At 44.6% G+C, this 16,652-nt stretch overlaps 1 protein-coding gene across 1 annotated transcript; it reads left to right on the plus strand.

Moving 5' to 3' along the window:
• The first annotated feature begins 3,926 nt into the window (after positions 1-3,926).
• Positions 3,927-16,187, plus strand: LOC115168133 (stanniocalcin-2-like). Its single transcript, XM_029723107.1, has 4 exons — positions 3,927-4,289; positions 11,239-11,381; positions 15,285-15,496; positions 15,761-16,187. The coding sequence occupies exons 1-4, from the start codon at positions 4,151-4,153 to the stop codon at positions 16,125-16,127; spliced, it is 861 nt and encodes a 286-aa protein (XP_029578967.1). The 5' UTR covers positions 3,927-4,150; the 3' UTR covers positions 16,128-16,187.
• Positions 16,188-16,652: the final 465 nt, after the last annotated feature.

Raw genomic sequence — 16,652 nt, forward strand, 5'->3', positions numbered from 1 at the left:
CTGTCGTTTGTGGGAAGTTGTTTTTGCATTGCTTTGTGTAGCCTGCAAGACTGTTGTTCGTTTGTTTGTTTTTTTGTTTTGTAAGTGTTCAATTAAAGTAAATATGAGCACTCAACCAGCGGCGCCTTGGACTACGCCATACGACGACCATTACACATGTCTATTCTATTATATACACTGTTCAAAAAATAAAGGGAACACTTAAACAAAACAATGTAACTCCAAGTCAATCACACTTCTGTGAAATCAAACTGTCCACTTAGGAAGCAATACTGATTGACAATAAATTTCACATGCTGTTGTGCAAATGGAATAGACAACAGGTGGAAATTATAGGCAATTAGCAAGACACCCCCAATAAAGGAGTGGTTCTGCAGGTGGGGACCACAGACCACTTCTCAGTTCCTATGCTTCCTGGCTGATGTTTTGGTCACTTTTGAATGCTGGCGGTGCTTTCACTCCAGTGGTAGCATGAGATGGAGTCTACAACCCACACAAGTGGCTCAGGTAGTGCAGCTCATCCAGGATGGCACATCAATGCGAGCTGTGGCAAGAAGGTTTGCTGTGTCTGTCAGCATAGTGTCCAGAGCATGGAGGCGCTACCAGGAGACAGGCCAGTACATCAGGAGACGTGGAGGAGGCCGTAGGAGGGCAACAACCCAGCAGCAGGACCGCTACCTTCGCCTTTGTGCAAGCAGGAGCAGGAGGAGCACTGCCAGAGCCCTGCAAAATGACCTCCAGCAGGCCACAAATGTGCATGTGTTTGCTCAAACGGTCAGAAACAGACTCCATGAGGGTGGTATGAGGGCCCAACGTCCACAGGTGGGGGTTGTGCTTACAGCCCAACACCGTGCAGGACGTTTGGCATTTGCCAGAGAACACCAAGATTGGCAAATTCGCCACTGGCGCCCTGTGCTCTTCACAGATGAAAGCAGGTTCACACTGAGCACGTGGCAGATGTGACAGATTCTGGAGACGCCGTGGAGAACGTTCTGCTGCCTGCAACATCCTCCAGCATGACCGGTTTGGCGGTGGGTCAGTCATGGTGTGGGGTGGCATTTCTTTGGGGGGGGCCGCACAGCCCTCCATGTGCTCGCCAGAGGTAGCCTGACTGCCATTAGGTACCGAGATGAGATCCTCAGACCCCTTGTGAGACCATATGCTGGTGCGGTTGGCCCTGGGTTCCTCCTAATGCTAGACCTCATGTGGCTGGAGTGTGTCAGCAGTTCCTGCAAGAGGAAGGCATTGATGCTATGGACTGGCCCGCTCGTTCCCCAGACCTGAATCCAATTGAGCACATCTGGGACATCATGTCTCGCTCCATCCACCAACGCCACGTTGCACATCAGACTGTCCAGGAGTTGGCGGATGCTTTAGTCCAGGTCTGGGAGGAGATCCCTCAGGTGACCATCCGCCACCTCATCAGGAGCATGCCCAGGCGTTGTAGGGAGGTCATACAGACACGTGGAGGCCACACACACAACTGAGCTTCATTTTGACTTGTTTTAAGGACATTACATCAAAGTTGGATCAGCCTGTAGTGTGGTTTTCCACTTTAATTTTGAGTGTGACTCCAAATCCAGACCTCCATGGGTTGATAAATTGGATTTCCATTGATTATTTTTGTGTGATTTTGTTGTCAGCACATTCAACTATGTAAAGAAAAAAGTATTTAATAAGATTATTTCTTTCATTCAGATCTAGGATGTGTTGGTTAAGTGTTCCCTTTATTTTTTTGAGCCGTATATATTTCAATGATATAAGTAGGTTTCCTATGGAGGATTGACAGTAGAATTTAGAACAACAGATGTTAACATTCTCTGATGTGTGGCCCTCCAACCATATTTGCGGTACCATTTGAAAGTTCACATTTCAATTGTATTCCCATTTTAGTACATTTATCAGAGAAAACAGGACACCCCTACTGTATTTAAGAGCATGTTGTGTCTCAACCGTTGGCAGGCAGAACACAAACATTTTACATTATGTCAAAGTTACAACATATGCGAATATGGAAAAAATCTGAGTTTTGTATTTAATTGACGGTAAAGGTTAAAAAATTACAATTTTCACCACCTGATAGAGATTCTGAATGAAAGGTAGCTCGGCCCCAGTGGTGTACTGGGCTGTCCGCACAACCCTCTGTAGCGCCGTGCGACCGAAGGCGGTGCTATTGTCATACCAAGCAGTGATGCAGCCAGTGAATATGCTCTCAATGGTACAGCTGTAAAACCTTTTCAGGATTTGAGGACCCAGGCCAAACCTGTTCAACCTCCCGAGGGGGAAGAGGCACTGTCACACCTTCTTCCCAACAGTGCGTGTGTGTTTGGACCATTTTAAGTCTTTAGTGGTTTGGACATCGAGGAACTTGAAGCTGTCTACCTGCTCCACTGCCGCCCCGTCGATGTGGATGGGGCATGCTCCCCCCCGTTTCCTGTAGTCCACGATAAGCTCCTTGGTCTTGTTGACATTGAGGCAGTGGTTGTTGCTCCGGCACCACACTGCCAGGTCACTAACCTCCTCCCTCACCGTCACCGGTGATCAGGTCATGTCGTCAGCGAACTTGATAATGGTGTTGGAGTCGTGCAAGGCCACACAGTCGTGGGTGAACAGGGAGTACAGTAGGGGACTAAGCACACACCCCTGTGGGGCCCCTGTGTTAAGGTTCAGCGTGGTGGAGGTGATGTTGCCTACCCTCACCACCTGGGGTCGGCCCGTCAGGAAGTCCAGGATCCAGTTGCAGAGGGAGGTGTTCAGACCCAGGTACCCAGCTTGGAAGGGACAATGGAATGTTAATAGTGTTAATAGTTAAACATGTCCACATTAACATCACTACACACTGTTTCTGTGTTTCTCTCTGAGTGTTTGTTCTGCCTGTATGGGGTGGCTTCCGAATGATGCAATCCCTGCCAAACGCTACCAGCCTGTCACTGTCCTGCCACCCACTCTTCTCTTCTCCTCCTTACCTCCTCTCTTCTCTTCCCGTATTGTCTGAGCCCTGGCATGATGGTGCACCTTGCCAGCTGCAGCTATGCGTCTCCCAGCGTGTGTGTTGGATGAGAATCCCACCATGCCTCTCCAGTTCCTCCCTGCTCATGTTTAGAACATGCGTGGCTCCAGGACAACACCAACACCTGCATGGTCCAGGAGTCCATTGACTGACTGTCTATGAAAGGAGTGAATTCAGCGAAAGTATGGAAAGAAGAATATGTTCTGTACTGTATGCATGTACTTTGACAATCTGTTCAGTTTGTCTTGGAAACTGCTACAGTCTCTTGCTACAGTTTCTCTTGGAGAGGAAGCACTGACAGTGGGCACGTGCACGAGTTAATACATTACTGATTCATTAGGAAACGTGCATACATATAGACATGGTGGATAGTGCAACTGCAATAAACAACAAAATCATAAACATGTAATAACACAGCAAATATATTAGAGTGTAAATACAGTAAGGTTAGTGCTGGGAATATATACCAATCAATACATTGTTTCCTCATATGTTGTAGGAAAATATGTTTGCCAAGAATGTTTTCCCTTGTATCCACCAATATGTTATTCAAAGTATTACCTAAATCTAACCACAACAGATGTGTCCAGTAAATATCATTAAATGTTATTACATTGTAGGCTAATAGCTGTTGGCATGCCAACGTGATTCTGACAGGTCTGTTTACATCTGCTGCAAATTTCTTTCCTCCGATGCAAGCAACAACAAGAGACACAGGTTTCTTTGCCAAACACTAGCAAATAACCACCTACTCATAGACACTTTTTTTTTTACAAGAGCTTTTATGGCAAGACGGGACTTTCACTGGACACGCCCCTCTCAACCTTGGACGTGGAAGTCTGCGTCTCTGATTGGTCGCTGAGCTTGGCTGACAACACCTGCTTGACTCCATCTAAATTGACGACCCGCCCTGGCTCTGGGAAATATAGGCAGCATCCCTGCGGTCCCAGCCTTCACTCTCTCTCTCTCTCTCTCTCTGCGCTGCCTGTCTGAATAACGAGTTACCACAGACAGACAGAGAGCAGACTGGCTGGTTGGAACGGCGCGTTTCCGATACAACACTGCATCGTTGTTTCAGAGCGGAGAGAAGGCAGACTATAACACAGGTACCTACGGGTCTTCGCAGATAGAGAGGCAGAAATGTTGATCAAATTTGCAATAGCGCTGCTGGTTTTGTCAGTTTTGGAGCAAGTGTTGGGATTGGATAATATCAATGTTCATGACAACCCGTCAGAGAAACCGGCGAGCCAGAAAGGACGTATGTCTCTGCAGAACACAGGTAAGAAAGAGCCCATACAGACGTGCTCACACACACGAATATATATATAATCTCATCAGACTGACTTGGTATGGGAAGTGGGTCGATGTTGAAATGATGTGTTATCAGAATACAGGTCAGTGGAATAAATACGCGCGAGGGGTACCGCATGCTTGTGTGTGCACGTGCTCTCCGCGCTGTGGATATTAGAGCGAGGAACACGTTCTCTCTCTCTCTCCGTTCATCTGTTTCTTGACCCGAAATACTGGTTTTATCATGGATGAGATTACCATTTCAGATTATCCACAAAGTGCATATATTGCAAATACAGGGAGACAGAAATGCAGTATGTAAGTAAACTGTTAATAGACACAAGGTAAGTCATGATAGACAGTGTATATGGCAGCGCCTCTAGGTGTGTGTATGTGATTGCGTTTGTGTTTCTGGGTATGCTCGATACAACGTGATTGGTTCAAAGTTAGCCAACATCCAGCCGATCCATTGACAACGAGTATGCGTTTTGCATTTAAATGAAACAAATTTGTCAAAATGACTTAGCCTATGAGCAGGCTACCACATATGACTGATTGTCATGTGGTTGAAATAGAGGCTACACTGTAATCAGTGGCGACCGTCATTCAGGCCCCACCTGTTTAGCTATAAAAAATAATATATATATATATATATATATATATCTATCTATATATATAAAATAACATGCAAAACAGGCAACAATATATATATATATATATATATATTGTTGCCTGTTTTGCATGTTATTTTTGCATTAATACATGTCATATATCAGTTTGTAAGCGATGTAAAAAAATAAAAATAAGTTAATAAAGCCGCTTACAAACATGGTCTCATGTTTGCTTTCTTGAGTCAGGCAGCTCCAAAATGCAGGTGTTTCAGCCTAGCTCAGTGCTCTCTGGGGCAGCCAGCGGAAAATACGGAGTGTAGGGGTTGGTAATGTTCTCTAGTTTCGCTGTGATTGGCTCACTGTTCTGTCACTCATGGGGACAGTACGTCTCCTCAATCTACAGGGAGAGTTAAAGAGTAAGCCCCTTGGGTGCTGCCATAGATTTACAGTAGAAGTGCCCATCCAAGAAGGCTCAAGGTCATTGGCCACAGATAAAATGACGTGTAATTTAAATGATTTTTTTTATTTAGCAAGTCAGCTAAGAACAAATTCTTATTTACAATGACAGCCTACCCTGGTCAAACCTGGACGACACTGGGCCAATTGTGTGCCGCACTATGGGACTGCCAATCACGGTCGGATATACAGCCTGGATCAAGTTATATCTACCGTTGCTTTGATTGGACTGATCATGTCAACATCATACTTTAAAAATCGTAGCTAGCAAGCAAGCAAATCCTTCTCAATCCTTGTCATATGAAGATAAATTATAGATAACACGTATCGGTGCTCATCGGCCATTGGACATGAACATTACACAACAAGTTGGAAATCGCAAATTCAACAATGAGTGGTTTTGTTAGGAATCAGTGGCTAACTGCAAGCGTTGCAAAACAATCACTAGCCTGCTTTTCAGTGGAGTGGGTGTGTGGTCCAAGTCTGGGTTTAAGGGTCTCTTTTCCAAGCTTTAAAGGATAAACATTCACACGCAATGTCACAAGTGTAGAGAGGAGGAGGCAGTCGCAGATTTAGAACTAATGAATTTATTAAAGCACCATATATAAAAGCGGGATGAAACCCAAAGTGAAAAATAATAAAGTATTCTGGAAATAGTAGGAGAGATTCGTCTCAGGAAAACAAGCAACATTTACAAAGACAAATGACAGAGGGACTGTATATATACAGTGATTGAGTGGGGATTGGAACCATGTGTGTGTAATGTTGATGAGTGAAGAGCGTTTGCCAGCAGCAAGTTCGGCAGCAGCTAGAAGGCCGGCAAAGCCGAACGCCTGAGCTGGACAGGAGGGGGAGCCAAAGCGAAGGCTGGTGTGACACGGAAAACCATTGGCCAAAAAAGGTTGAATACATTGGCCATGCTGTCAATCCAGCATGACTTCTGCCGTGTTCAAAACAACTGGAAACTGGGAAATCTCAGACTTCAGTTAGTTCAAGACAACTGGGAACGGTCATCCAACTCGGAATTCCAAGTCGGGAACTTGGGCCTCTTTCTAGAGCTGCGACCTAAAGATCACTGACGTCATGATTCAACCTATTTTTTTATTTATTTTTTCCCTGAGTTCCCAGTTGTCTTGAAAGAACCATAAATCCAGAGAATCCCAGACTTTGATGATAAAGTCTCATGACAAAATTTGCCCACAAGAAGGACCGCTGTGCCACCTTCCTGTTCAAGTGAGCACAGCACAACAGTGAGTCTTCAAAATGTATTGTATGCTGCTGCATAAATATTGTAATATGCCAGGGAGATATGTATACTGTAGCTAAGAAAGTAATACTAAGTGTATGTTGTGGAGTAAGCTGTTAGTAGCCCATGTGTCTCACCTTAATAATTTGGTTCCTTTCTCCTCTTAATTTCGTCTGTTCTTACTTGGTAGTGCACATGTAGCCCATAGCCTGTTTTAGAGAAATGTCATCAAATATTGTAAGAACTTTCATTCTTTGCCAATATGCCCCCTTTATTTATCTTACGGTTCTGACTTGGTGTAGAGGGAGAATACTGTAAAAACCTTCCCATGTTCTGAATTCTGTCACTGTACATTTCAAAAGTGCTGAACAAATAGTTATATTGACTACGTCCATCTTAGCTCACTCATTAATGTCTTAATCGAAATGGATTGCCTCTTATCCGCTCAGCATTCCCTTATGCCATAGTTTGTACATATCAATTGTCAGTAGAAACCACATTTTGTTTAAGCAAGTCAGCCACATCAGCTATGTTTTTTTAAAAGGCAGTAAATGAGGCTGAATGAACTGTTTCGCTGCCAGACAAGGATCCACTGATAGCCAGGTGTAGCAGTGGTAAGGATTCACTCCATGGTGCTGAAAAGAAAGCTCTGCTGGTGGGACAGCTATTATGTAGGCCCTAACAGTTTGTGGGCACCATTTGTCACCGTTAGAGTGAAATTCATGTATTTTTTGGGGTGTGTTGTGTAGTGGCTTTGCTGGAATGTATCTAAAACCTAATTTTTTTTAAAAAAAATTTTGCGCCACCAATATTTACATGCTAAAATCACCACTGACTGTAATGGACAACTGTAATTTTAGGTATTATCAACAGTAACTAAAAAAATAAAAAAATCTAATGTTTAACTGTAACATACTATAAATTATGGGAAAATAGTATATTTGTATATTTTTTTGGGGGGGAAATGTTATATTTCATATGGTACTGTATTTCCACCCAACAGAATACAGTACCTTACTGTATCTTTGGAGCACCAGAAACCTTACCCCAGCTAAGGTCTGTATCCAGGCACTCCGCTTTGTGTCTTGTGTAAGAACAATTTAGCCGTGGTATATTGGCCATATAGCACACCCTCTCGGGCTTTATTACTTAAGTATAATACAGTCAATTTTACGCTGTTGTAATATGAAATACAGAATTTTACTCGCCACTGAGTTACCTGTAAGATACAGTGAAATTCAGGGCTCTTTAAGGTTCGCACACATCGCACTGAATGTGGATCTAGTGTTCATCTGCCGAACATTCCGCGCGCTGTGTTTTAGGGACCACCCGCTGTAGACGCCTGACTGCCGACATTTTTAACACGATTCTACATGTAAAATCGGTTCGCAATTTACGTTCAGAGATGTTAAGTACTCTCGTCCAGCAAACACTATTGGTGTCTGTGCCCCTACAGTGTACTCCAGGCTTGTACTCCAGGCTTGTACTGCTGGTTGTTAGGCTCCTACAACGCATGTTGATAGGGAATGATGCAATCGCCTCATGCAGGGCTGTTTCAGCATTCTTAACAGGAATCTTAGGAAAGGGCTACAGTCTATTTACAATAACCAATATTCTGAAATAATTCTCCATTAATCAATATAGAAATCATGAGAATGTAAGGGTTTAAATCGTTGTAGTTGCAGGGACAGCTCTGACGCAGCTCTGCACAGTAGAGTCCCTCAGTCAGTCTCACACCACTGTGTAATTCAATGCACGTTGCGGCCAGCTCGTACGATCCACGCACATTCCCGTGTAAACGCCAACACAAGCACTCGCTGCCGACAGCAGCTCACTTTTCCTGCAGCGCACCAAAGTTCAACCCAATGCCCACATCCCTTACACCAACCCCCTCTCCCCCTCCATCTCAGACACACAAACCTCTCCCCCCCAACAGAGCAGTGCTTGTTGACGAGCATCATTTCTCAAATAAATCTACTGCGTTAATTCGTTATTTACTCTGACCGGAGGGCTCGTGAGATTAATCTGCCTAGGCTATCAAATATCACACTTACAGTGATCCGCTGTTGAAATGCTATAGGTATATTAATGAATGCATATCTCCCATTAAGATATGCTGTATATCCTACGTTTTTTCTCTCATGTTGATCCGTTCTCAACGGCCCATATGAAGTGCCATACCCGGAGTAGTTAGTGACTCTATCCCACGTGGACAGAATGCCTCAGTGACTAGAGGAGAGGGAGATGAATGACCTTTCAGGTCCCAACTGATGGGACTCAGTCTCTCTGTGGTTCTTCAAGACTGATTACTGAAGTTATTCAAATAAATGTTTTGAACCTGTATAGTCCAAAATAAACACTTATAATAGGCCTACAGTGTGTGTAGCCTAACAGTGTGTCCATATATACTATATGTTACATAACCGTTTACATAAACTGAAAATGGCTGCTTTTCTCCTTTGGGAAGGCCTCTCTAAATATCCTATCATTTGGGGTTAACAGGCAGACTTTTCCCTCTCTCCTGGTCATTTCTTTTTAGTCCACTATCATTTGTTTTATTTCTGTCCTCCTTGGCTGCCACTCATCAGACGTTGTATAACATTGACATTTCAGTCATTTAGCAGACACTCTTATCCAGAGTGACTTATATTAGTGAGTGTGTGTATATATACATTTTCATATTTTTTTTTTGTGTGTTTTTTTTTCAATCTGGTCCCCCGTGGGAACCGAACCCACAACCTTGGTGTTGCGAAGGCGCCATGCTCTACCAACTGAGTTACATGGAGAGCAAGAGGCCCAAGGGTGGCGTCACCTGCCAACCTACTACAGCCCTGGACTGGACTGTTACACACATCTTCTCTTCTGTATATTTGGATATTCCGGTTTCAATGTAAACATCAACCACTGGTCTTACCAGAGTCATGTCACATTAGACTGCATTATGAAAGATGTTATGTGTCCCACTCTATTCCCTATAGTGCACTATATAGGGAATAGGGTTCCATTTGGGACGGGACCAGTCACCAGTCCATCTCCCCACCGCAGCCCAGCCAAGCAGTCACTTAGAAAGTTCCTGTGAAAAGCAGATGGGGGTCAAATATGTATACTGGCAACACAGACAGGAAAGACTAATTCTAGATAAACTAATACACAGTCAGTCTCATCTACATGATAGTTTAATACCAGGAAAACTGACACCTGTTGACTTCAACTCCGTAAAGGCACAATAGAGATACACACGTTCTGCGTTTGTATGGTGTCTAGTACCCAACGCTGTATCTGCAGTGCAGCATCCCCTCCTATCCTCACGCCAGGCAATGCAGATGTATTTTGACGCAGAATGACACAGTAATAATCTCTGTCACCCTGCATTCATCTGCATTCTTCTCTCTGTGAAGAGACGTTGTTTTCTTGTCTTCTCTCTCCACAGAGACATGTTGTTTTCTTGTCTCCTCTCTCCACAGAGACATGTTTTCTTGTCCCCTCTCTCCACAGAGACATGTTGTTTTCTTGTCTCCTCTCTCCACAGAGACATGTTGTTTTCTTGTCTCCTCTCTCCACAGAGACATGTTGTTTTCTTGTCTCCTCTCTCCACAGAGACATGTTGTTTTCTTGTCTCCTCTCTCCACAGAGACATGTTGTTTTCTTGTCTCCTCTCTCCACAGAGACATGTTGTTTTCTTGTCTCCTCTCTCCACAGAGACATGTTGTTTTCTTGTCTCCTCTCTCCACAGAGACATGTTTTCTTGTCTTCTCTCTCCACAGAGACATGTTGTTTTCTTGTCTTCTCTCTCCACAGAGACATGTTGTTTTCTTGTCTCCTCTCTCCAGAGACATGTTGTTTTCTTGTCTCCTCTCTCCACAGAGACATGTTGTTTTCTTGTCTCCTCTCTCCACAGAGACATGTTTTCTTGTCTTCTCCTCTCTCCACAGAGACATGTTGTTTTCTTGTCTTCTCCTCTCTCTACAGAGACATGTTGTTTTCTTGTCTTCTCCTCTCTCCACAGAGACATGATGTTTTCTTGTCTTCTCCTCTCTCCACAGAGACATGATGTTGTCTTCTCCTCTCTCCACAGAGACATGTTGTTTTCTTGTCTCTGGCACCAAAGCCTGGAGGCTGGTTTAGTATTCATCTACTATACTGACAGTAGAAAGAATGTGAATCCCAAAAGGAATCCTATATAGTGCACTACTTTGGACCAGGGTCCACATAGGAGCTATCTGCCAGTGGAACTCAAATCCCAGCCTGGCTGTTCAGATCAAACCACTCGTCATTTTATTTCCTCCCCAGCTGAAGGATTCATGTTACTGATTGGCCAGAGAGTAACCTGGCGGGAAACGATGAAAACCTGAAACTTTTTTTTGTTAAATGTTTTTGTTTGTTACACGTGGACAAAGAAACAAGGGGACGCACAATACGGTCCCAAGTGGGTCTCTATTTGAGAAAAGGATGCTAGAACTCTTACTCTAGCAGAACCTTAGGTTAAAAAGATGACAATCGGCTCTGAGACTATGCTTAAGACCATGGCCTGTATCACTACATGTAATGGGAATAGAGGTTGATGCTTGATAGTAGACTGTAACTGTCAGTGACTACTCTCTCTCTCTCCATCTCTCTCCCTCCAGCTGAGATCCAGCACTGTCTGGTGAGTGCCGGAGACGTGGGCTGTGGTGTGTTTGAGTGTTTTGAGAACAACTCCTGTGAGATCAGAGGCCTGCAGGAGATCTGTCTGACCTTCCTACATAACGCCGGAAAGTTTGATTCCCAGGTAAGGCACTCTGCATGTTTGTGGGTTTAAGACTACATGTGTATGTGCGTACAAGTTAGTGCACGCGTGGATTTATTGAGTTGTTTGCATCCGTAGCCAACATGTGTGTGTGTGTGTGTGTGTGTGTACCCCAGTCCCCTTTCCTCTCCCACGGAGGTCAGGTCTCTGTGTATCAGGGCAGAGGGCTCCAGATCCAGGGGTAGCCAGCTGGCACAACTCCCAGCCAGATCCCCTGTCAGACGGGTAGAACAGGCTTTGTCCCGGCCTCTCACCGGGCCATCAGACTGGGTCACAGAGGAATTAGTTCTAACCACCCTAGAACTACAACACGTATGTTCATGGGTTAGCAGGTTTTTATTGGTTCACCACAATGAACCAATCCAATAATCCCCAGCTTCTAATTGGTCCATTCAACCCCTCTCCTCTCCCTTGCAATTATTCCCCAGGTCGTTGCTGTAAATAAGAATGTGTCCTCAGTCAATTTACCTGGTCAAATAAATACAATCATTAATGGTTGAGTGTTCTATATGCCTGTGTGTGTGTTTAGGGTTGAGTGTTCTATATGCCTGTGTGTGTGTTTAGCGTTGAGTGTTCTATATGCCTGTGTGTGTGTTTAGGGGTGAGTGTTCTATATGCATGTGTGTGTGTTTAGGGTTGAGTGTTCTATATGCCTGTGTGTGTGTTTAGGGTTGAGTGTTCTATATGCATGTGTGTGTGTTTAGGGTTGAGTGTTCTATATGCCTGTGTGTTCTATATGTGTGTGTGTGTTTAGGGTTGAGTGTTCTATATGCCTGTGGGTTTAGTGTTGAGTGTTCTATATGCCTGTGTGTGTTTAGGGTTGAGTGTTCTATATGCATGTGTGTGTGTTTAGGGTTGAGTGTTCTATATGCCTGTGTGTGTGTTTAGGGTTGAGTGTTCTATATGCATGTGTGTGTGTTTAGGGTTGAGTGTTCTATATGCCTGTGTGTTCTATATGTGTGTGTGTGTTTAGGGTTGAGTGTTCTATATGTGTGTGTGTGTTTAGGGTTGAGTGTTCTATATGTGTGTGTGTGTTTAGGGTTGAGTGTTCTATATGCCTGTGGGTTTAGGGTTGAGTGTTCTACATGCCTGTGTGTGTGTTTAGGGTTGAGTGTTCTATATGCCTGTGTGTGTGTTTAGGGTTGAGTGTTCTATATGCATGTGTGTGTGTTTAGGGTTGAGTGTTCTATATGCCTGTGTGTTCTATATGTGTGTGTGTGTTTAGGGTTGAGTGTTCTATATGCCTGTGGGTTTAGTGTTGAGTGTTCTATATGCCTGTGTGTGTGTTTAGGGTTGAGTGTTCTATATGCATGTGTGTGTGTTTAGGGTTGAGTGTTCTATATGCCTGTGTGTGTGTTTAGGGTTGAGTGTTCTATATGCATGTGTGTGTGTTTAGGGTTGAGTGTTCTATATGCCTGTGTGTTCTATATGTGTGTGTGTGTTTAGGGTTGAGTGTTCTATATGTGTGTGTGTGTTTAGGGTTGAGTGTTCTATATGTGTGTGTGTGGGTTTAGGGTTGAGTGTTCTAAACCTCAACAAAAAAAGTAACTTCCTCTCACTGTCAACTGTGTTTATTTTCAGCAAACTTAACATGTAAATATTTGTATAAACATAAGATTCATCAACTGAGACATAAACTGAACAAGTTCCACAGACATGTGACTAACATAAATGGAATAATGTATCCCTGAACAAAGGGGGGGTCAAAATCAAAAGTAACAGTCAGTGTCTGGTGTGGCCACCAGCTGCATTAAGTACTGCAGTGCATCTCCTCCTCATGGACTGCACCAGATTTACCAGTTCTTGCTGTGAGATGTTACCCCACTCTTCCACCAATGCACCTGCAAGTTCCCGGATATTTCTGGGGGGAATGGCCCTAGCCCTCACCCTCCGATCCAACAGGTCCCAGACGTGCTCCATGGGATTGAGATCCGGGCTCTTCGCTGGCCATGGCAGAACACTGACATTCCTGTCTTGCAGGAAATCACGCACAGAACGAGCAGTATGGCTGGTAGCGTTGTCATGCTGGAGGGTCATGTCAGGATGAGCCTGCAGGAAGGGTACCACATGAGGGAGGAGGATGTCTTCCCTGTAACGCACAGCGTTGAGATTGCCTGCAATGACAACAAGCTCAGTCCGATGATGCTGTGACACACCGCCCCAGACCATGACGGACCCTCCACCTCCAAATCGATCCCGCTCCAGAGTACAGGCCTCAGTGTAACGCTCATTCCTTCGACGATAAACGCGAATCCGACCACCACCCCTGGTGGGACAAAACCGCGACTCGTCAGTGAAGAGCACTTTTTGCCAGTCCTGTCTGGTCCAGTGACGGTAGGTTTGTGCCCATAGGCGACGTTGTTGCCGGTGATGTCTGGTGAGGACCTGCCTTACAACAGGCCTACAAGCCCTCAGTCCAGCCTCTCTCAGCCTATTGCAGACAGTCTGAGCACTGATGGAGGGATTGTGCGTTCCTGGTGTAACTCGGGCAATTGTTGTTGCCATCCTGTACCTGTCCTGCAGGTGTGATGTTCGGATGTACCGATCCTGTGCAGATGTTGTTACACGAGGTCTGCCACTGCGAGGATGATCCGCAGCTGTCCGTCCTGTCTTCCTGTAGTGCTGTCTTAGGTGTCTCACAGTACGGACATTGCAATTTATTGCCCTGGCCACATCTGCAGTCCTCATGCCTCCTTGCAGCATGCCTAAGGCACGTTCACGTAGATGAGCAGGGACCCTGGGCATCTTTCTTTTGGTGTTTTTCAGAGTCAGTAGAAAGGCCTCTTTAGTGTCCTAAGTTTTCATAACTGTGACCTTAATTGCCTACCATCTGTAAGGTTATAGTGTCTTAATGACCGTTCCACAGGTTCATGTTCATTCATTGTTTATGGTTTTTATTTCATTTTTATTTATTTTTTATTTAACCAGGTAGGCCAGTTGAGAACAAGTTCTTATTTACAACTGCAACCTGGCCAAGATAAAGCAAAGCAGTGCGACACAACACAGAGGTACACATGGAATAAACAAACGTACAGTCAATAACACAATAGAAAAGTCTATATACAGTGTGTGCAAATGAAGTAAGATTAGGACGGTAAGGCAATAAATAGGCCATAGTGATGAAATAATTACAATTTAGCAATTAAACACGAGTGATAGATGTGCAGAAGATGAATGTGTAAGTAGATACTGGGGTGCAAAGGAGAAGAAAAAAAGAACAATATGGGGGTGAGGTAGTTGGGTGGGTTAATTACAGATGGGCTATGTACCAGTGCAATGATCTGTAAGCTGCAGATAATTGCACCTGTTTCATTGAACAAGCATGGGAAACAGTGTTTAAACACTTTACAATGAAGTTATTTGAATTTTTACGAATTATCTTTGAAAGACAGGGTCCTGAAAATTGACTTTTCTTTTTTTACTGAGTTTGTCTGTGTGGGTTTAGGGTAAGGGTTGAGTTTTCTAATATGTCTGTGTGGGTTTAGGGTTGAGTGTTCTAATATGTCTGTGGGTTTAGGGTTGAGTGTTCTAATATGTCTGTGTGGGTTTAGGGTTGAGTTTTCTAATATGTCTGTGTGGGTTTAGGGTTGAGTGTTCTAATATGTCTGTGTGGGTTTAGGGTTGAGTGTTCTATATCTACTGTGTGGGTTTAGGGTTGAGTGTTCTAATATGTCTGTGGGTTTAGGGTTGAGTGTTCTAATATGTCTGTGTGGGTTTAGGGTTGAGTGTTCTAATATGTCTGTGGGTTTAGGGTTGAGTGTTCTAATATGTCTGTGTGGGTTTAGGGTTGAGTGTTCTATATCTACTGTGTGGGTTTAGGGTTGAGTGTTCTAATATGTCTGTGGGTTTAGGGTTGAGTGTTCTATATCTACTGTGTGGGTTTAGGGTAAATCGTTCATCAAGGATGCTCTGAAGTGCATGGCCCACGGCCTGAGACACAAGTTCAGCTGCATCAGCAGGAAGTGCTTGGCCATTAAAGAGATGGTGTTCCAGCTGCAGAGAGAGTGCTACCTCAGACACAACCTGTGTTCTGCAGCCAAGGAGAATGTTGCTGTCATGGTGGAGATGATCCACTTCCAGGACCTCTTCCCTAAAGGGTGAGGATGGTGGCATTCATCAGTGTCTTTCTCGGTCCGTCTCATCCCTTCTCTTTCCTGAAGGGTGAGGAGAACTATATCTCTCTTTATCTCTGACCCTTTGTCTCTCTTCCTCCCTCTGCCTCATTCTCTCTGCCTTTCTCTACTCTTCTCTCTGTCTCTTCCCCTTTTAACTTACCTAGAAGGTCAACCACCCATACCAAGCTGTGGATGTCCAGCCCTATATTAGCATAATAATCCCATGATCTTTCTTTCCCCCCGCAGGCCGTATGTGGAGCTGGTCAACATCCTACTGAGCTGTGGGGAGGAGGTGAAGGAGGCCTTAACCAGGAGCGTTCGGCTGCAGTGTGAGCAGAACTGGGGGGCTCTATGTGACAGCCTGAGTGTCTGCTCTTCCCTCACCCCCCCTCCCGGCCAGGCCCCCTCCTCCCCCGACCACCGCCGCCACGGGTCTCCCCACTCTGAACCAGACCACCCCCGACCCCCCCGACAGGGGGACAAGGACAAGTCCAGTAAAGGAGGCTTCAATGTCCACCCCCGCAGCCGCAGCCAGGGTCCCCGCCGACAGAGCCCCGAGGCTGGGGTGGTGGCAGAGCAGGAAGACCCTGAGGCCACAGACATCCGGAGGTGAAAGAGACATTGGACCCTAACTATCCTGATTCTCCCCCCGACCGTGTCACCATCGCAGCCCCCCCCCCCCCCCCCCCCCCCACATACACACATACTAAGACACACAGACAGATACTTTACATGCAAAAACACACATACACGCACATCTACACACAGACTCTCACAAGTCATTCCAGCAGTCCCAAATGGTAAATCTGCAGGTAACATGGTGTAGCTCGTTCAGTTACTCCAGATTGTAGTCCACCGACGTTGTTTCTGTTTATTATTGAAATATAATAAGTATTATTATCCTGATTTAGGACATTTTTGGGCTCTAATATAGCGTTTCTCAAATCGTACTCACTGTAACGTTTCATTATATTTGTATTATTTATTTTATTCTTTATGCAATGTTTAAATATCCAAATGTACATAGAAATATACTTATCTATATTTATACAGTACGAACATGTATAAATATAGTCACCATAAGCAGTACTGATGTACTATAGGATTATAGTACATGGTGTGTTCTGTCATATACCAT

This window comes from Salmo trutta, chromosome 3 (genome assembly GCF_901001165.1).
Source record: "Salmo trutta chromosome 3, fSalTru1.1, whole genome shotgun sequence".
NCBI classification, from domain to species: Eukaryota; Metazoa; Chordata; class Actinopteri; order Salmoniformes; family Salmonidae; genus Salmo; species Salmo trutta.